At 43.7% G+C, this 22,120-nt stretch overlaps 1 protein-coding gene across 1 annotated transcript in view; it reads left to right on the forward strand.

Moving 5' to 3' along the window:
* CACNG2 (calcium voltage-gated channel auxiliary subunit gamma 2) overlaps window positions 1-21,625 on the forward strand; it is a 260,814-nt gene extending 239,189 nt beyond the window's left edge. Inside the window, exons 3-4 of the mRNA XM_069736874.1 lie at window positions 15,284-15,424; window positions 20,639-21,625. Coding sequence (XP_069592975.1) covers window positions 15,284-15,424; window positions 20,639-21,168 — 671 coding nt within the window. The 3' untranslated portion in view covers window positions 21,169-21,625. The remainder of the gene's footprint in view (window positions 1-15,283; window positions 15,425-20,638) is intronic.
* The last annotated feature ends 495 nt before the right edge of the window (window positions 21,626-22,120 follow it).

Here is a 22,120-nt window from a genome sequence, read left to right on the forward strand (position 1 = left end):
TGCCAATCGGGGTCAACAACTGGGTCATCTATGACCTCCTCTGCTATCTCGTGTGCAACTTCGGCTGTGTCACCGTGTAAGCCGGTGGTATAGCGTTCGTGACGGGGCACCATAGTCTCATCAGGGTCTGATTCTGGATCAGTATCAGTACACTGCGAGGGCAATGTTGTGGTCTGAGTCAAAGGAACAGCATAGTAATCTGGCTGTGGCTGTGCATCTGTGCACTCCGTGTCCGATTCAACTTGTAATGGGCATGGCCTGTTAACTGTTTCACTTTCTAACCCAGGAACGGTATGTGTAAAGAGCTCCATGGAGTAACCCTTTGTGTCGCCTGACGCATCCTTCTCTGTTGTTCTTGGTGAAGAAGACAAGGAAGCGACTTGTCCCTGACCGTGAACATCCGCTGCGTTTACATTTAGCAGTTTCAGAAGAGGAGGCGAAAGAGCTAGAGGCTGAGTCAGCAAGGAAAGCCAAAACTTGTTCTTGCTGCTCCGGCTTTAAAAGCGGTTTTCCTACTCCCAGAAAAGGGAGCGTTCGACGCCTTGTGTAGCCAGACGACGAACCTGGCTCAACAACTCGAGACTTAGGTGCTATATTGCTTTTCCCACGACCACCTGATGCTCCACCACCACTACCATCATTACCAGCTGGCAATGACCGCCCACGGCCACGACCTCTTCCACCAGACTTCCTCATTGTTTGAAAAACGTAACCAAACTAACGGTATTTGTTATGTAAAACCAGTTACAAGGTGAACTCAAACTTCTGTTGGATTTATATATCCCTTTATAGGTGGGTGAGACTGCAGGGAAAATCAGGCCCAATGTATAACAGTACACAGCTTCAGTGGCAGACAGATATGCCACTAACAGGACTGACGCTGTTGCAGACACTAACAATTAAAATCTCCCCCTTTTTATTTTTTCTGGGAGAATTTTGAAGAAATGTGTCCCACTCTTATACAGTATATGTTCTGTGGCACAAAATTAGAGACAGATGCCACACACAGCACTGGCACTGAAGCAGAAATGCCAATCTTAATCTCCCACTACTTTTTTTTTTCAGGGAGAATTTAAAAGAAATCTGGCCCAGTATTACACACTAGGTTTAATGTGGCACACAATTTGAGACAGGTGGCACACACAGGAGTGGCACTGAAGCAGAAATGCCAATCTTAATCTCCCACTATTTTTTTTTTCAGGGAGAATTTAAAAGAAATCTGGCCCAGTATTACACACTAGGTTTAATGTGGCACACAATTTGAGACAGGTGGCACACACAGGAGTGGCACTGAAGCAGAAATGCCAATCTTAATCTCCGACTATTTTTTTTTTCAGGGAGAATTTAAAAGAAATCTGGCCCAGTATTACACACTAGGTTTAATGTGGCACACAATTTGAGACAGGTGGCACAGACAGGAGTGGCACTGAAGCAGAAATGCCAATCTTAATCTCTCACTATTTTTATTTTTTCAGGGAGAATTGAAAAGAAATCTGGCCCAGTATTACACACTAGGTTTAATGTGGCACAAAATTTGAGACAGGTGGCACACACAGGAGTGGCACTGAAACAGAAATGCCAATCTTAATCTCCCACTATTTTTTTCAGGGAGAATTTAAAAGAAATCTGGCCCAGTATTACACACTAGGTTTAATGTGGCACACAATTTGAGACAGGTGGCACACACAGCACTGGCAATGAGGCAGAATTGCCAATCTTAATCTCCCACTATTTTTATTTTTTCAGGGAGAATTTAAAAGAAATCTGGCCCAGTATTACACACTAGGTTTAATGTGGCACAAAATTTGAGACAGGTGGCACACACAGGAGTGGCACTGAAGCAGAAATGCCAATCTTAATCTCCCACTATTTTTTTTTTTCAGGGAGAATTTAAAAGAAATCTGGCCCAGTATTACACACTAGGTTTAATGTGGCACACAATTTGAGACAGGTGGCACACACAGGAGTGGCACTGAAGCAGAAATGCCAATCTTAATCTCCCACTACTTTTTTTTTTCAGGGAGAATTTAAAAGAAATCTGGCCCAGTATTACACACTAGGTTTAATGTGGCACAAAATTTGAGACAGGTGGCACACACAGGAGTGGCACTGAAGCAGAAATGCCAATCTTAATCTCTCACTATTTTTATTTTTTCAGGGAGCATTGAAAAGAAATCTGGCCCAGTATTACACACTAGCTTTAATGTGGCACACAGTTTGAGACAGGTGGCACACACAGGAGTGGCACTGAAGCAGAAATGCCAATCTTAATCTCCCACTATTTTTTTTTGTTTTATGGGAGAATTGGCAAGAAATCAGGCCCACTGTTAGACTGTATGTTTTCTGTGCCAGAAAATGAGACACAGATGCCACACACAGGACTGCCACTGATACAGATTTGCCAATTTTAATCTGCACCCTTTTTTTTTTCTTCTTCTTCAGGGAGACTAGTGAATAAATCTGGGCCACTGTATTATAGTATATTTTCTGTGGCAGAAAGTGACTTGAAGAGATATAACGAAACAAAAAAAAAAGTGTGGACAAACAAACAAGATAGCTGTGCAGAAAGGAAGGAGCAACAGGATTTGTGCTTTGAAAAAAGCAGTTGGTTTGCACAGCGGTGTACAAACAGCAATGCAGCTATCTGGGAGCCTTCTAGGGCAGCCCAATGAGCTACAGCGCTGAGGAAAAAAAAATGTAGCCTCCACTGTCCCTGCTAAGAAAAGGTGGTGTTGGACAGTGGAAATCGCTACAGCACAAGCGATTTGAGGGTTAATGTACCCTGCCTAACGCTATCCCTGCTTCTGACGAAGCAGCAGCAACCTCTCCCTATGCTCAGATCAGCAGCAGTAAGATGGTGGTCGGCGGGAACGCCCCTTTATAGCCCCTGTGACGCTGCAGAAAGCAAGCCAATCACTGCAATGCCCTTCTCTAAGATGGTGGGGACTGAGACCTATGTCATCACGCTGCCCACACTCTGCGTCCACCTTCATTGGCTGAGAAATGGCGCTTTTCGCGTCATTGAAACGCGACTTTGGCGCGAAAGTCGCGTACCACATGGCCAACCCCACACAGGGATCGGGTCGGGTTTCATGAAACCCGACTTTGACAAAAGTCGGCGACTTATGAAAATGAACGATCCGTTTCGCTCAATCCTAGCTGGGAATATGCATATAGTCAGGATGTGGCTGGGAGTATGTATATAGTCGGGATGTGGCTGGGAGTATGCATATAGTCTGGATGTGGCTGGGAGTATGCATATAGTCTGGATGTGGCTGGGAGTATGTATATAGTCAGGCTGTGGCTGGGAGTATGTATATAGTCGGGATGTGGCTGGGAGTATGCATATAGTCTGGATGTGGCTGGGAGTATGCATATAGTCGGGATGTGGCTGGGAGTATGCATATAGTCAGGCTGTGGCTGGGAGTATGTATATAGTCGGGATGTGGCTGGGAGTATGCATATAGTCAGGATGTGGCTAGGAGTATGCATATAGTCTGGATGTGGCTGGGAGTATGCATATTGTCAGGCTGTGGCTGGGAGTATGTATATAGTCGGGATGTGGCTGGGAGTATGCATATAGTCAGGATGTAGCTGGGAGTATGCATATAGTCGGGATGTAGCTGGGAGTATGCATATAGTCGGGATGTGGCAGGAAGTATGCATATAGTCAGGATGTGGCTGGGAGTATGCATATAGTCGGGATGTGGCTGGGAGTATGCATATAGTCGGGATGTGGCTGGGAGTATGCATATAGTCGGGATGTGGCTGGGAGTATGCATATAGTCGGGATGTGGCAGGGAGTATGTATATAGTCAGGATGTGGCTGGGAGTATGCATATTGTCGGGATGTGGCTGGGAGTATGCATATAGTCAGGATGTGGCTGGGAGTATGCATATAGTCAGGATGTGGCTGGGAGTATGCATATAGTCGGGTTGTGGCTGGGAGTATGCATATAGTCAGGATGTGTGTTGTGAATTCTGTTGTCGAACTCCCTCCTGTGGTCGTGAATGGTACTTCGGCGAGTTCTGTCCATGGACTCCCTCTGGTGGCTGTGAGTGAAGGTGCTGCTTCTGAGGTTCCTTACACAGGTGACGAGGTTTATCCTTTGGTTGGCTGCTCTATTTAACTCCACTCAGATCGTTACTCCATGCCAGCTGTCAATGTTCCTGCATTGGTTCAGTTCGCTCTTGGATCTTTCTGGTGACCTGTCTTCTCCAGCAGAAGCTAAGTTCCTGATAGTTATTATTTGTTCATTGTTTCCTTGTCCAGCTGGTTATCATGATTTTGTCTTGCTAGCTGGAAGCTCTGGGATGCAGAGTGGCATCTCCACACCGTTAGTCGGTGCGGAGGTCTTTTTGCACATTCTGCGTGGTCTTTTGTAGTTTTTTGTGCTGACCGCAAAGATACCTTTCCTATCCTCTGTCTGTTTAGTAAGTCTGGCCTCCCTTTGCTGAAACCTGTTTCATTTCTGCGTTTGTGACTTTCATCTTTACTCACAGTCAATATATGTGGGGGGCTGCCTTTTCCTTTGGGGAATTTCTCTGAGGCAAGGTAGGCTTTATTTTCTATCTCTAGGGCTAGCTAGCTCTTAGGCTGTGGAGAGGCGTCTAGGGAGTGTCAGGAACACTCCACGGCTATTTCTAGTTGTTGTGATAGGATTAGGGCCTGCGGTCAGCAGAGCTCCCACATCCCAGAGCTTGTCCTGTGTGAGTTTAACTATCAGGTCGTGCCGGGTGCTCCTAACCACCAGGTCCATAACAGTACAGCTGGCCCAAAGTATTAATGCATCTCAATAGAGGGATAAGAGAAGTTCTGAGACCATTTTTTTTTCTGTGTTTTGTCTTTCTTTTCCCCTAAACCTTTGGGTGGTTCAGGACACAGGTGTAGATATGGACATTCAAGGTCTGTCCTCTTGTGTGGATCATCTCACTGCAAGGGTACAAAACATTCAAGATTTTGTGGTTCAGAATCCTATGTTAGAGCCTAGAATTCCTATTCCTGATTTATTTCTGGGGATAGATCTAGGTTCCTGAATTTCAAAAATAATTGTAAACTGTTTCTAGCTTTGAAACCCCGCTCCTCTGGTGACCCCGTTCAACAAGTAAAAATCATTATTTCTTTGTTGCGTGGTGACCCTCAAAACTGGGCATTTTCCCTTGCGCCAGGAGATCCTGCATTGCGTGATGTTGATGCATTTTTTCTGGCGCTTGGATTGCTTTATGATGAACCAAATTCAGTGGATAAGGCAGAGAAAATCTTGCTGGCTTTGTATCAGGGTCAGGATGAAGCGGAGGTGTACTGTCAGAAGTTTAGAAAGTGGTCTGTGCTTACTCAGTGGAATGAGTGTGCCCTGGCGGCAATTTTCAGAAAGGGTCTTTCTGAAGCCCTTAAGGATGTCATGGTGGGATTTCCCACGCCTGCTTGTCTGAATGAGTCTATGTCCTTGGCCATTCAGATCGATGGGCACTTGCGTGAGCGCAAAGCTGTGCACCATCTGGCGGTATTCTCTGAGCATAGGCCTGAGCCTATGCAGTGTGATAGGACTTTGACCAGAGCTGAACGGCAAGAACACAGACGTCGGAATGGGCTGTGTTTTTACTGTGGTGATTCCACTCATGCTATCTCCGATTGTCCTAAGCGCACTAAGCGGTTCACTAGGTCTGCCACCATTGGTACGGTACAGTCTAAATTTCTTTTGTCCGTTACTCTGATTTGCTCTCTGTCGTCCTATTCTGTTATGGCATTTGTGGATTCAGGCGCTGCCCTGAATTTGATGGACTTGGAGTTTGCCAGGCGCTGTGGTTTTTTCTTGGAGCCCTTGCAGTATCCTATTCCATTGAGAGGAATTGATGCTACGCCTTTGGCCAAGAATAAGCCTCAGTACTGGACTCAATTGACCATGTGCATGGCTCCTGCACATCAGGAGGATATTCGCTTTTTGGTGTTGCATAATCTGCATGATGTGGTCGTTTTGGGGTTGCCATGGCTACAGGTCCATAATCCAGTGTTGGATTGGAAATCTATGTCTGTGTCCGGCTGGGGTTGTCAGGGGGTACATGGTGATGTTCCATTGTTGTCAATTTCGCCATCCACTCCTTCTGAAGTCCCTGAGTTTTTATCAGATTTCCGGGATGTATTTGAAGAGCCCAAATCCGGTGCCCTACCTCCTCATAGGGATTGCGATTGTGCTATTAATTTGATTCCTGGTAGTAAGTTTCCTAAGGGCCGTCTGTTTAATTTATCTGTGCCAGAGCACGCAGCTATGCGGAGTTATATAAAGGAATCCTTGGAGAAGGGTCATATTCGCCCGTCGTCGTCACCATTGGGAGCAGGGTTCTTTTTTGTGGCCAAGAAGGATGGCTCTTTGAGACCTTGTATTGATTACCGCCTTCTTAATAAGATCACAGTCAAATTTCAGTATCCTTTGCCGCTGCTGTCTGATTTGTTTGCTCGGATTAAGGGGGCTAGTTGGTTCACCAAGATAGATCTTCGAGGGGCGTATAATCTTGTGCGAATTAAACAGGGCGATGAATGGAAAACAGCATTTAATACGCCCGAGGGCCATTTTGAGTACCTGGTTATGCCATTCGGGCTTTCTAATGCTCCATCTGTGTTTCAGTCCTTTATGCATGACATCTTCCGAGAGTACCTGGATAGATTCATGATTGTATATTTGGATGACATTTTGGTCTTTTCGGATGATTGGGAGTCTCATGTGAAGCAGGTCAGAATGGTGTTCCAGGTCCTTCGTGCGAATTCCTTGTTTGTGAAGGGGTCAAAGTGTCTCTTTGGAGTTCAGAAGGTTTCATTTTTGGGTTTCATTTTTTCCCCTTCTACTATCGAGATGGACCCTGTTAAAGTTCAGGCCATTTATGATTGGACTCAGCCGACATCTGTGAAGAGCCTGCAGAAGTTCCTGGGCTTTGCTAATTTTTACCGTCGCTTCATCGCTAATTTTTCTAGTATTGCTAAACCGTTGACTGATTTGACCAAGAAAGGTGCTGATGTGGTCAATTGGTCCTCTGCGGCTGTAGAGGCTTTTCAGGAGTTGAAGCGTCGTTTTTCTTCTGCCCCTGTGTTGTGCCAGCCAGATGTTTCGCTCCCGTTTCAGGTCGAGGTTGATGCTTCTGAGATTGGAGCAGGGGCTGTTTTGTCGCAAAGAAGTTCTGATGGCTCAATGATGAAACCATGTGCCTTCTTTTCTAGAAAATTCTCGCCTGCTGAGCGCAATTATGATGTTGGCAATCGAGAGTTGTTGGCCATGAAGTGGGCATTCGAGGAGTGGCGACATTGGCTTGAAGGAGCTAAACATCGCGTGGTGGTCTTGACGGATCACAAGAATTTGACTTATCTCGAGTCTGCCAAACGGTTGAATCCTAGACAGGCTCGATGGTCGCTCTTTTTCTCCCGTTTTGATTTTGTGGTTTCATACCTTCCGGGATCTAAGAATGTGAAGGCTGATGCCCTGTCAAGGAGTTTTGTGCCTGACTCTCCGGGTGTTCCGGAGCCGGCGGGTATCCTTAAAGAGGGGGTAATTTTGTCTGCCATCTCCCCTGATTTGCGGCACGTGCTGCAGAAGTTTCAGGCTGATAGACCTGACCGTTGTCCTACGGAGAAACTGTTTGTCCCTGATAGATGGACTAGTAGAGTTATCTCTGAGGTTCATTGTTCGGTGTTGGCTGGTCATCCTGGAATCTTTGGTACCAGAGATTTGGTGGCTAGATCCTTTTGGTGGCCTTCTTTGTCACGGGATGTGCGTTCTTTTGTGCAGTCCTGTGGGACTTGTGCTCGGGCTAAGCCCTGCTGTTCTCGTGCCAGTGGGTTGCTTTTGCCCTTGCCAGTCCCGAAGAGGCCCTGGACGCATATTTCCATGGAGTTTATTTCTGATCTCCCTGTTTCTCAAAGGATGTCGGTCATTTGGGTGGTTTGTGATCGCTTCTCTAAGATGGTCCATTTAATACCCTTGTCTAAATTGCCTTCCTCCTCTGATTTGGTGCCATTGTTTTTCCAGCATGTGGTTCGTTTGCATGGCATTCCAGAGAACATCGTCTCGGACAGAGGTTCCCAGTTTGTTTCGAGGTTTTGGCGGTCCTTTTGTGCTAAGATGGGCATTGATTTGTCTTTTTCTTTGGCTTTCCATCCTCAGACTAATGGCCAAACCAAACGAACTAATCACACTTTGGAAACATATCTGAGATGCTTTGTTTCTGCTGTTCAGGATGATTGGGTGTCCTTCTTGCCTTTGGCTGAGTTCGCCCTTAATAATCGGGCCAGCTCGGCTACTTTAGTTTCTCCTTTTTTCTGTAATTCTGGTTTCCATCCTCGTTTCTCTTCAGGGCAGGTTGAGCCTTCGGACTGTCCTGGTGTGGATACGGTGGTGGACAGGTTGCAGCAGATTTGGACTCATGTGGTGGACAATTTGACATTGTCCCAGGAGAAGGCTCATTGTTTCCCTAACCGCCGGTGCTGTGTTGGGCCCCGACTTCGTGTTGGGGATTTGGTTTGGTTGTCATCTCGTCTTGTTCCTATGAAGGTTTCCTCTCCTAAGTTTAAGCCTCGTTTCATTGGGCCATATAAGATTTCTGAAGTTCTTAATCCTGTGTCATTTCGTTTGGACCTTCCAGCTTCTTTTGCCATCCATAATGTGTTCCATAGGTCGTTGTTGCGGAGATACGTGGCGCCTATGGTTCCCTCCGTTGATCCTCCTGCCCCGGTGTTGGTCGAGGGGAAGTTGGAGTATGTGGTGGAGAAGATTTTGGATTCTCGTGTTTCGAGACGGAAACTCCAGTACCTGGTCAAGTGGAAGGGTTATGGTGAGGAAGATAATTCCTGGGTTTTTGCCTCTGATGTTCATGCTGCCGATCTAGTTCGTGCCTTTCATTTGGCTCATCCTGATTGGCCTGGGGGCTCTGGTGAGGGTTCGGTGACCCCTCCTCAAGGGGGGTACTGTTGTGAATTCTGTTGTCGAACTCCCTCCTGTGGTCGTGAATGGTACTTCGGCGAGTTCTGTCCATGGACTCCCTCTGGTGGCTGTGAGTGAAGCTGCTGCTTCTGAGGTTCCTTACACAGGTGACGTGGTTTATCCTTTGGTTGGCTGCTCTATTTAACTCCACTCAGATCGTTACTCCATGCCAGCTGTCAATGTTCCTGCATTGGTTCAGTTCGCTCTTGGATCTTTCTGGTGACCTGTCTTCTCCAGCAGAAGCTAAGTTCCTGATAGTTATTATTTGTTCGTTGTTTCCTTGTCCAGCTGGTTATCATGATTTTGTCTTGCTAGCTGGAAGCTCTGGGAAGCAGAGTGGCATCTCCGCACCGTTAGTCGGTGTGGAGGTCTTTTTGCACACTCTGCGTGGTCTTTTGTAGTTTTTTGTGCTGACCGCAAAGATACCTTTCCTATCCTCTGTCTGTTTAGTAAGTCTGGCCTCCCTTTGCTGAAACCTGTTTCATTTCTGTGTTTTTGACTTTCATCTTTACTCACAGTCAATATATGTGGGGGGCTGCCTTTTCCTTTGGGGAATTTATCTGAGGCAAGGTAGGCTTTATTTTCTATCTCTAGGGCTAGCTAGCTCTTAGGCTGTGAAGAGGCGTCTAGGGAGTGTCAGGAACGCTCCACGGCTATTTCTAGTTGTTGTGTTAGGATTAGGGCCTGTGGTCAGCAGTGCTCCCACATCCCAGAGCTTGTCCTGTGTGAGTTTAACTATCAGGTCGTGCCGGGTGCTCCTAACCACCAGGTCCATAACAGATGTGGATGGGAGTATGCATATAGTCGGGATGTGGCTGGGAGTATGCATATAGTCAGGATGTGGCTGGGAGTATGCATATAGTCAGGATGTGGCTGGGAGTATGCATATAGTCGGGATGTGGCTGGGAGTATGTATATAGTCAGGATGTGGCTGGGAGTATGCATATAGTCAGGATGTAGCTGGGAGTATGTATATAGTCAGGATGTGGCTGGGAGTATGTATATAGTCAGGATGTAGCTGGGAGTATGCATATAGTCGGGATGTGGCTGGGAGTATGCATATAGTCGGGATGTGGCTGGGAGTATGTATATAGTCGGGATGTGGCTGGGAGTATGCATATAGTCAGGATGTGGCTGGGAGTATGCATATAGTCAGGATGTAGCTGGGAGTATGCATATAGTCGGGATGTAGCTGGGAGTATGCATATAGTCGGGATGTAGCTGGGAGTATGCATATAGTCAGGATGTGGCTGGGAGTATGCATATAGTCAGGATGTAGCTGGGAGTATGCATATAGTCAGGATGTAGCTGGGAGTATGCATATAGTCGGGATGTAGCTGGGAGTATGCATATAGTCAGGATGTGGCTGGGAGTATGCATATAGTCGGGATGTGGCTGGGACTATGCATATAGTCGGGATGTAGCTGGGAGTATGCATATAGTCAGGATGTGGCTGGGACTAAGTATACAGTCAGGATGTGGCTGGCAATATGCATACAGTCAGGATGTGGCTGGGATTATTGATATTGCATATTTGTGGTCTCATGACCATCGTTCCTATTGGCAGCACCGGAGAATCCTCACAGTGTGCAGATACATTGACTGCAGTCTTGTATCTTTAGACTGGACAACCTCTTTTAAGTGAAAAAATATTTTAACCATATTTCCAACATTGTTTTATTTTTGCTGCATTTTTATGTTCTTGCATTTCTGCTATACAGTATCTTAGCAATTAGAGCCAATTATAGGCTTCTGTGGGAGGCAAGGGGGTTAAAAAAAAGCATGTAATAAATGCTATTGCATTTTTAAATTCAGAGTCCTTCCATTTCTGCACTGAAAATGCATAAAAAATGTTATATTAAATCTGCACCAAAAGTGCATCAAGAAAGGTCAAAACATTAAAAAAAAATGTAGGAGAATGCAATAATCAGAGCAGATTGCTATTGCCTATTTTGCAAAAAAAATGCAGCTGAAAATACTCATTGTACTTGAAAACAGCCGGGATGAGTGACCATTTCTGTATGACCCTTCTGGGGTGATTTTTCTCTAAACCATCTGGCTTTGACCTGGACCTTTCACATATTGTGATTTTGTGACATGCTACCTGACTATATAGTGGAAGACTGTAATTAAAAATGTATGTCACCATCATCGCTGTGAACTGATAGCGCAGCTTCTGGGTACCAAAAAAAATCACTCCAAAATCAATAAGATGGTTATGTAAAAAGCCTGGGGCATGTTGCTGATCACGTTACATGGTTGCATAGTACGGATGAAAAAAGATACATGTCCATCAAGTTCAACCGCGAGATGGAAAGGGTGAAGGGATTGGGGTTTAGGTTCACCCGTACGTTGCTATAAGGTCCTGTGATCAGAAGGCTTTGCATCATATTTGCACGCAGCCTGCTGGATTTAGTGCGAGTTCTGCATTTTTAGGGCACTAATCTGACAACCTTAGTGGTGTCACGTTTAAGTAAAAATCTCACCAACACATAGAAATATTGCACGTTTTTCCAAGGTGATATAACCTGTGCAAATCCATTTGTTAAATGTTACACAACCCACACTTCTGACAGCAGACGAGCAGTACATTACACACCCTGGCACATAATGGCGTTTAACAAATATGACAACCGGTTCATATGTTTATCCTCACACCTGGATTGTGCAGAGTATCAATATTTTTGCAACAATTTCCAAAAGAGCGATGATATGTCTTGGATAACTGTTATTAAAGAGACTGTCATTAGATTTTTCCTACTTCGTCTGAGAGGCGTATGATGTAGGGACGGAGACCTTGATACTAGGGATATATCACTGGGCTGCTTGCTGCAGTTTTGATAAAATGACTGTTTTATCATCAGGAGGTTATCATTAGAAGACTGCTACGTAGTCATCATCAGACCCACCAGAGGAGCAGATTCCTAGGGCCATCTTCCCCTTCCATCGCAACAAAACCAATGCACGTTCAGTTTGGAAGCCAGCTGAGTTATACCTCCTCTATCTGCAGTGACCAATGCTAGCGCAGACTATGGCAGTTTAAAGGGAACCTGACAGCTGATACATGCTGCCCGATCCACAAGCAGCATGTATGTATATTTTGTCGCTGAAACACTGCTGCACTTCAGAGAAAAACATACTTTAAAAGCCGCTGGGGACTAAACCGCACAGGAGACTAGACGGACAGGCAGGAGATACCTGTCACTCTAGGGGAGCAAAGAGGGAGAACCTGCCTAGGATCCAGCTTTTCAACTAGTCCTCCGTGCAGCTTGGTCCCCGGCGGCTTTTAAAGTATGTTTTTCCCAAGCATTCACGGCTGAAATCATACAGTCGGTGTCTGATACACGCTGCAAGAAGATTGGGCAGCATGAATCAGATGTCAGGTTCCATTTAAAAGGAATCGGTCAGTACAATCTAACCTTTTAAACCGTCTGCATATGCACGTACGTCATATGAATCAAATGATACCCTAAAATCTGTAATTGAATATCTTATTCCAGAAAAATCCATATTTTTCTTAACATGTAAATGAGCTGTTAATTCTTGGCCCGACATAGATTTCCCTAAGAATCTGCCTTCAGAGATTATTTTAAATGAAGGAAGGAGTTACCAGTGTGTTACCACCCTGACAAAGCTTGATGCGAAACATGCGTCGGGCGCGTTTTCTTTGATAAAGTGTAATGTGCATTACTATCATTATGTGAATGGTTCTGTGATCTCACTCTCTCCCTGTTTATTTGTAATGCAGTTTTCCTTTCTCCAAACATAACGCTTTTCGATTAAACCAAAAAGTTTCATTTCCTCCTCAAACATTGTTCCAACAGTCTTCTGGCTTGTTCAGGTGATTGTTTGCAAACTGCAGACAGGCAGCAATATTATTTTTGGAAAGCAATGGCAATCTTACCATCATGCACGCCATTGTTGCCCAGTGTCCTCTTGATGGCATTCTCCTGAATATTAACATTAGCTAATGAGAAAGGCCTTTGGTTGCTTAGAATTTATCCTGGGTTCCTTTGTGACCACACAAACTATTATACACCTTGCTCTTGGAGAGATCTTAGCTGGCCGATCACTGCTAGAGAGAGTAATACCTGGTCTTCAATTGTTTCCATTTATACACAATCTGGCTGACTGTGTTTGCTGTCCAAACTCTTTACAGATGGTTTTATAACTTTTTTCCAGCCTGATGAGCATCAACAATTCTTCTCAGTTCCTCAAAAATCTCCTTTGTTCATGCCATGAAACACTCTCACAAACATGTATTGTGAAGATCATACTATAATAGATCTTAAAATAAAACAGGTCGCCCACTCATACCCGATTGTCATCCTATTGATTGAAAACACAAAACTCTAGTTTCCTCTTCAAATTATCTCTTAATCCTAAAGGGTCACATATTTTTGCCATTCACAGACATGTGATTTGGCCTGTTACACGAAAAAAAAATTGCTGACTGTGACTACAACTCTTATTTCAAGAGCCGTAGCATGTATTTTGTCAGGTCCGCCATGACCATAGGAAATCATGTGCTCTTCATTACTGCATTGTGGGGATCCGATGGACTAAGAGAGGGAGCTATTTAACTCTGTCAAACACTTTAGATGTTGCGGTCACTACTGACCGCAGCATCTAAGGGGTTACTAATTGGAAACCAACATTAATGGTCTCTGATAAGTTAGAAACAGCCTGAACATTGGGACTGTAGAGCACATAGTGCTGCAATCTTCTCAATCGCTGACATAAAAAGGTGACACAGCAGAAGAATTCCCTTAAATGCCCACTGTAAAAACTTTTATTAATTATGTAAAGAAACTCGCCCCAACAAATTCTACAGCCATATTCAATGGGCACCGGAATTATTTGTTTTGGTGTCCACAATAATTGTGCCTTCACAAGGTCAATACAGTGGTGCTGTAATGTATGGTGCATGGTGCCATCAGGAGCAGGGGTCATCGATGGTTGGATGTCTATGCAGTTGAATAGGAATATGCAGAATCTAAAAGCTATAAAAGTGCTGAGAGGCTTAGCGATGCCACTCCAACATTTAGATGGGAATTAAACTATTGATTCTTGTCCAAACCAATTGTTCTGTGTTTCAGGTAACGCCACCTAGAATCGATTTCATAAACAATGTAATCCATCTTGTTACTCCATAATAATTTTTAAATAAACTGAATTAAGTTGAAACATGAATATCAAATGGATATTGAATTTCAAGAATAAATTGGATACACACCGTGATCTGATCATTACTAATGTTTCTTTTTGCTGTTGGAAAATAAACAGATGCAAGTAAATTTTAATATGAAACCTTTGACTTTTTCATCTGTTGATCGTAGGAATCTTTACAATAGCTGTATACAGACTTATTGCACAGACAATGCTTTTTTGTGGAGAATGACATAAGAGGACACTGTTGAGGCATTAAAAGTATATAAAGTTGATCCATGCTCTAAAATGTCCTGAGTATTCATTACAAAAGAGTAATAAGAAAAAAACAGGAAAGTGTGGCTCAAATCTACAAACTATACATGTATATTTTATTTAAAGGGCATATGTCACCCCAAAACAGAAATTAAACCCTTTATATATTCTGATAGGAGACTAATTAGCCCCTATAAAAATCATACTTATGGTACAGATTTGACCTATTTTGTTTTCTGTAAAAACAGCTTCATTACATAAATAAAGCTTTGGCGCACCCTTGGCGTGGCCCAGTGCTTGGTGCACTGTTCTTCCGCCTCAATTGCCATCCTCCGCTCCTCCCCTTATGATGATTGACAGTTCCCCAAGGAGCGCCGCCTATATTGAATCCTCAGCCTATGCATGTACTAATATAGCAGGAGCTGAGGGCTCACACAACATCAGTGTATGCAGGGCTCTCTATGATCCCCCTATCCTCTATCCTGTCTGCAGCGGCCGCTCGCTGCACACAGGATCGCACAGAAGTGGGTGGCAGATGCTCATAGGAGAGGGGGATGACAGTGCGTTCTGACACTGCATGAGCATGTGTGCACACTCTCCTCTCCCACTCCTGTCATCATCGGCCACCTGCTGCTGTGCCATCCTGTATGCAGCGAGCGGCCGCTTCAGACAGGACCGGACGTTTAGAAGGACTGACTCTCTGTGAGCTCACAGCTCCTACAATGTCAGTAGATTGCGGAGGATTCAATACAGGCAACGCTGGTTTCATTTCAGATTTGGGGGTGACAGTATGTCCCTTCAGGACAAGATAGTAGTTAGCCAAAATGTCTTTCTGATGTTTAAAGCTTACACAGACGTATTCTCTATGTGATCCTGTCACTTTCTTTCTACAGGGGCTGTGAGGGCTTCCAGTATATTCCCTATCCTCAGTGTGATCCTACTCTTCATGGGAGGACTGTGCATTGCTGCCAGCGAGTTCTACAAAACTCGACACAATATCATATTAAGTGCTGGCATATTCTTTGTGTCTGCAGGTAAAATAAGTTACCGTAATCTTCAAATTGAAAAATGTGTCATACAAGAGTAGAGCTCGTTTAAATAACAACTTACATGATTATTTTGAGCCGACATTGTTTTCGAAGCTGAAAATGTGCTTAATTTGTATAATTTATCTGTGCAAGGGTAAGTACTCATTTTTCTCGATACAGATCTCCAAATTCTCTGTCTTGCCAAAGAGTCAAAGGGTTATTCCCAGAATCGCATTATTTTTCACAAAGCACAGTAAATGCATAGTTATTGCATAAACAGACTAAGCCCAGCATAATGTTTCTTTTTTGAACTTTTGCATCATTTTTTCATTACAATCAACCCATCTGTGGATGTGAGCTTTACATGACTGAATGGATAGTCCTAGTCCTATCTTCTCCTCAGTGCTGCAGGCCCCTCTCCCCTCTCTGCTACGCTCCTGAATAGCCCCACCTCTCTGAGTTATCATCAAGCTATTCTAAGTGTAGAATACTTATAAACATGCTCTGCATATGAACAGTACACTGCAAGGCCAATTTTATATTCTGCCATCTACATTAGTAAAGCTGTCAGTCATTGTTTGCTGTTTTTTTCCTCAGGGCTCAACTCTCTTGCAATCCACCACATTGGCACTGCAGAGTTGTGTTTGTTTCCTTCCTTCAGTTTTGTGAAAATGCAAATACTCTATTGATGCATATGGCAGAAGATAATCCTATATCATTTACATCAGGGGTGTCAAACTGCATTCCTCGAGGGCTGCAAACAGGTCATGTTTTCAGGATTTCCTTGTACTGCACAGGTGATAATTTAATCACCTACACACATAATGATTGCAGCACCTTGTGCAATGCTAAGGAAATCTTGAAAACACGCATGGTTTGCGGCCCTCGAGGAATGCAGTTTGACACCCCTGATTTACATCAACAGAGCAGTTTTACATCACTGGTTTCACAGCAGCAGGCAAACACAGCTCAACAAATTGTAGCCCTTGTATTCACAGCCCCATCCTGCAGTATATCTCTCCTCTGAGCTCCTCTGCACACAGCCCCATCATGCAGTATAGCGATCATTTCAGACCCTCAATACAGACCTACATCCTGCAGTATATTACTCCTTTCAGCCCCAACATGAAATATATCACTCCTCTCAGCCACTTTAGATGCAGTTCATCTGCGCAGTTTTCTGAAAACATGGCATTTTTTACTGTCAAAAAAAGGCAGTGTGAATGCATTGTGAGAACATGATCTTAGGAGGTTTTTGAACTGTACCTTTCCTAAGAAGTTTTTTTTGCAGCCATTTCTTCTAAATGTGGCAGGTTTGGAGTAGATTCCAGGAAGAATCCACTTCAGAAAAGTGACCTGACATTTCTTTTTTTTTTTTTTTCTACCAGGCGGTTTTCAAAATGCCCCAAAAACTTCTGATATGAACAGAAATTTGGATTTCGAATAGGAATGAATAGGAATAGTATCCAATGATTTTTGAGGTGTTTTTTTTGGAGCAAATCATCTCTAAAAAAAACCTCCTCGAAAAACTACTTAAAAAAATGAAAGTAAATCTAAATGTAGGATATGTTCACAAAAAATATATTGCTTGAATTAATTCTTTTTCCACGTCGAACGAAAAAGCTCAATGTACGTGATGTGTTTTCCCATTTAAAATGATAGGACACTTATTTGAAAAAGTGCTTTTTCATGTGGATTTTGGAGCAAAATCTCCTGTAAAATCCATGTAACAAATACTCCATGTGAACAAGTCCTTCATGATCGGGAAAACTGCTTACATTTAGGCCACATTCACATTTTCTGTAATTGGTCACTATTTTACCTCAGTATTTGTAAACCAAAACCAGGAGTGGGTCAATCAGAGGAAAAGTATAATAGAAACACGATACCACTTCTGTATTTATCACGCACTCCTGTTTTTTTCTTACAAATACTGAGGTAAAATACGGACCAAATACTGAACATGTGAACGTGGCCTTATTGTGGCTCTTAGGCCAAGTGCCCACGATGAGTTCTTGGTGAGTTTTTGATGCTGCGTATTTCGTTACACAATAAAAACACAGCGTATTACAGTTCCTGCAAAGTGGATGGGATTTATAGAAACCTCATGCCCACTGTGGTTTTTTTTACTCAGTCTAAACCGACCTGCGGTGCGTATTTCAAAATTGCAACATGTCAATTTCTTTTGCGGTAAAAACACATTTATTTTACGGATGAGATGAGGAAAATCTGCTGGTAAAAGTCGCATATGCATTTTTAATGTGCTGCTGCAGCAGAAATGGACTAAAAACATATGTTAGCCACGCATGACTGAAAATTAAGGTTTATCGAAGCCAAATACCAGGAAGTATCAAAAACAAAGCAGCTTTATTTAAAACATGACATTCCAACAAGAGAGAAAAATAATAGTTGAAACAAATGAGATAAAAATGCAAGTAAATAAAGAAAAAAGTACACAAAAACGCAAATAACTTGATTTAACTAAGTGTAGAAAATCTGCAACATAAAAAATTCACCAAATACTCATCCTTAGGCCACATTCACACATTCAGTATTTGGTGAGTTTTTACCTCAGTATTTGTAAGCCAAAACCAGGAGTGGGTGATAAAGACAGAAGTGGTGACATGTTTCCTCTGATTGTCCCACTCCTGATTTTGGCTGACAAATATTGAGGTAAAAAATTGATCAAATACTGATCGTGTGAACATGGCCTTTGTCAAGATTTTTATCCTTAAACAGGTAGTCCACTACTTTTACATTGATGGCCTATCCTAAGGATAGGTCATCAATGTCTTATCAGCCAGGGTCCAACACCTGGCACCCCCCCGCCGATCAGCTGTTATCAGTATCGACGGCCGTAAGTACTCACTTGCGGAGCTGGCCGTCTACTTGCAGTGGCCGCCACAGGGTTCTGCACAATTTACCCCATATTGATTTGAACAGGAGGCAAACGTGCAGTACTTGGCTGCGGCCACCACAAGGAGACAGCCAGCTCTGCAAGTGGGTACTTTCGGCCGGCCGCCACCACCACCGGTGACAGCTGATTGGCAGGGTGCCGGGTCTCAGACCCAAGCCGATCAAACATTGATGTCTTATCCTAAGGATAGCCCATCACTGTAAAAGTAGTAGTGGACAACCTGTTTAATTCATTGGTACCACTGAAGTATGGAGATTTTTCTGCTGTTTTGTGCCACAAAATGCATCACTGACACTGAAATACACAGAATATCAGAAAAACGCACTGCGTTCAATACTGAATTACACCGGTCTCCATTGTATATTTATTCTCCAACCTCACTTGGTGTAATCCGACCCCTATCATTAGCGATATTAGTGGAGTTGTAGTAGGAATGAGAGAATGCATTTTCCTCTTCTGATACAACTCCATCCAGGCAATGGCCATTGATCCACTGCTCTGACCGCAGGAGGGATGAGTCATTATCATCTAACGTGCAGGAAATGAGAACATAATTATGAAGGAGAAAGCTGCTTAATACCGGCAAACAGTAATAATTCCTGGGGCAAAAAAAATTACAGGGACAGACCTCTAAAACTAGTAACCCAAGGCCAAGGACATAGGGTGAGCATGCAAGGCACCTATGATGTTATACAAAATGGAGAAGAGTGGATTAATCCAACACATGTTCATTTATTGAGATGCTTGCAGACTACTCTCACTGGAACTTTAAGACAACTGCGTTTTTTGTGCAGCAAAAATACAGTGTCAAAAAGTCATCGTGGGAACTTAATCTTAGGGTGCCAAATAGCCCTTCATCTAGTCCTATCCACAAAACAAATTCACATTGTTGGGTAAGAGCCACAAATTGACAAAACAATGGATCGCACTTGGGCCAATGTTATTCTATGGGGTCATGACTCTGCGAGGAAATAAAATTGCAGTTTCCTAGATTTGCATCCAATATTCAGATCACACTCGACCATGCAAGTCAATGAGTCCATGGAAAACATCGGACGACACTCCAATGACTTTTGATTGAAGTCCTATTTTCATGCGTCGAAAGACTGAAGAAGATGGCGATTTTTTTTCTCTATCTTCTCATCATCCGAAAAATTGGGATCACACTATGATTGTACCCTGATCCATGTCTGATCAAAGTATGATTAGCATAATTGGCCCGATTTTTTCAGATGGTGTGATCCTCACCTAAGTCTTAGGCCGGTTTCACACGTCAGTGGCTCCAGTACGTGAGGTGACAGTTTCCTCACGTACCGGAGACACTGACTCACGTAGACACATTGAAATCAATGTGTCTCTGCACATGTCAGCGTGTTTTCACGGACCGTGTGTCCGTGTGCAAAACACGGAGACATGTCAGTGTTCGTGGGAGCGCACGGATTACACGGACCCATTAAAGTCAATGGGTCCGTGTAAAACACGTACCGCACATGGACGCTGTCCATGTGCAGTCCGTGTGCCCTGCCATGCAGGAGACAGTGCTACAGTAAGCGCTGTCCCCCCCACGTGGTGCTGAAGCCGCCATTCATATCTTCTCTCCAGCAACGTTCGCTGGAAAGAAGATATGAAAAATCCTTTTTGTTTTTTGTTTTTTTGTGTTTTAAATAAAGATCCCTGTCCCCAACCCCCTCCCACCCCCTGTGCGCCCGCCCGCTGTTAATAAAATACTCACCCGGCAACCTCGCAGCGTTCTGTCCTCGCCGCACCTTCTCCTGTATGAGCGGTCACGTGGTGCCGCCGATTACAGTCATGAATATGTGGCTCCACCTCCCATAGGGGTGGAGCCGCATATTCATCACTGTAATGGGCGGCACCACGTGACCGCTCATACAGGAGAAGGTGCGGCCAGGACAGGACGCTGCGAGGGAGCCGGGTGAGTATTTTATTAACAGCGGGCGGGCGCACAGGGGGTGGGAGGGGGGTGGACAGCGCTTATCTCTAGTGCTGTCTCCTGCACGCTCCGTGTGGTACCCAGTCGGCACACGGGCGGCACACGTTTTTCTGGTACCGGAATTATCTGGACGTGTGAGACTGGCCTATATGTGTAATACACTCGATATGCAATGTATGTGGACCGCCAGGGTGTATTTGTTGCAAATAGTTCCCACCCTAGAGGAGCCTATTTCAGGTCACTAATAAATATGTCAGATATGAATATACTGTTTTTTTCAATCCAGACATACCGTATAAAGTTTATTGCCATTTTCCTGTTTTTATTTTTTCTTTCTTTCTACCATCCACAGGCCTGAGCAACATCATTGGGATCATTGTGTACATATCTGCCAATGCTGGTGATCCTTCAAAAAGCGACTCAAAGAAAAACAGCTACTCATATGGCTGGTCCTTTTACTTTGGGGCCCTTTCCTTCATTATTGCTGAAATGGTGGGGGTGCTTGCTGTTCACATGTTCATTGACCGCCACAAACAGCTGAGAGCCACAGCACGGGCAACGGACTACCTCCAGTCCTCTGCAATCACTCGCATTCCAAGTTATCGCTACCGTTATCAGAGGCGCAGCCGCTCCAGCTCCCGGTCCACGGAGCCATCCCACTCCCGTGATGCCTCTCCTGTGGGCCTCAAGGGCTTCAACACCCTCCCCTCCACTGAGATCTCCATGTACACGCTGAGCCGCGACCCTCTCAAATCGGCCGGGACCCCCACAGCCACTTATAACTCGGATAACAGCTTCCTCCAAGTTCATAACTGTATACCCAAAGATAACAAGGACTCTGCGCACACCAACACAGCCAATCGCAGGACCACCCCAGTATGAAACAAGATGGAGGAACAGAAGAGAGACACAGACAGATAGATTAATGAGGGTCAGAAAGGAAATTGGTCTAGATAAAGGGATCTGTGTATCAAGCTTTGGACATGGCCTATTTCGGTTCAAAAATAAGTTCCAAAACTCTTTTTCTTTGTCTGAATTAAGGCAACAAATGTTAAATGCAGAAATTTCAAGTTATCTAATAGCTTTCATGATTCAACAACAAAAAAAAAAAGAACTGAAAATGTAACAATCATGAAAAAAAAATGAGCTCAGAACAAACTTGTCCGCGTGTACAGAGCCCAAATGCTGCATTGCAAATGACGAAAACTGCAGAACAAATTTTTATTTTTTTTTTTATTTTTTTTTTTCAAAAATTCTGAAAATAGCCATGGTGCCAAAATGATGGGATTTGTACAACAAAACACCAGACGCCTGAGTCTGATACACAGATCTGTATGTGTAAAAAAAAAAAAAAAAAAAAAGTCTTCATCCTTGAGAAAATATCCTCAGAGTGGTTTACTGGGGTTTTCTTTGATTTTTTTTTTTTATATAATTTTTTTATTATTAGTTATGAGTAGTATGTAAATCTGTTCTATCTGGCCTGTATGGTTTGTCTGAAATCTTAAACCGGCTGCTAAATCTGACATTCATGGTCTAGAACCACATTGCAATTTACCTAACCCTCTAAACACTGTGAAATGGCATCATGGTTTTGGGGCTCCTCCAGTAAGTAGATCTCATTTTGGGGTGATATTTTATTGAGGATGCAGACTAAGCTGAAAACAGCGTTGCTTGTATAGGAGAAGAACAAAGTAGGAATAAAAATAATAAAAAAATAAATCAAATAAAATAAGAATATATTGTACTAATGAATAATAGTGGGTATCCTTCAACAATAACCATTTAAAACACATTACGGTATATAATATAGCATATTAAAAATTGGGGGGGAAAA

Source organism: Ranitomeya imitator, chromosome 8 (genome assembly GCF_032444005.1).
Source record: "Ranitomeya imitator isolate aRanImi1 chromosome 8, aRanImi1.pri, whole genome shotgun sequence".
NCBI classification, from domain to species: domain Eukaryota; kingdom Metazoa; phylum Chordata; class Amphibia; order Anura; family Dendrobatidae; genus Ranitomeya; species Ranitomeya imitator.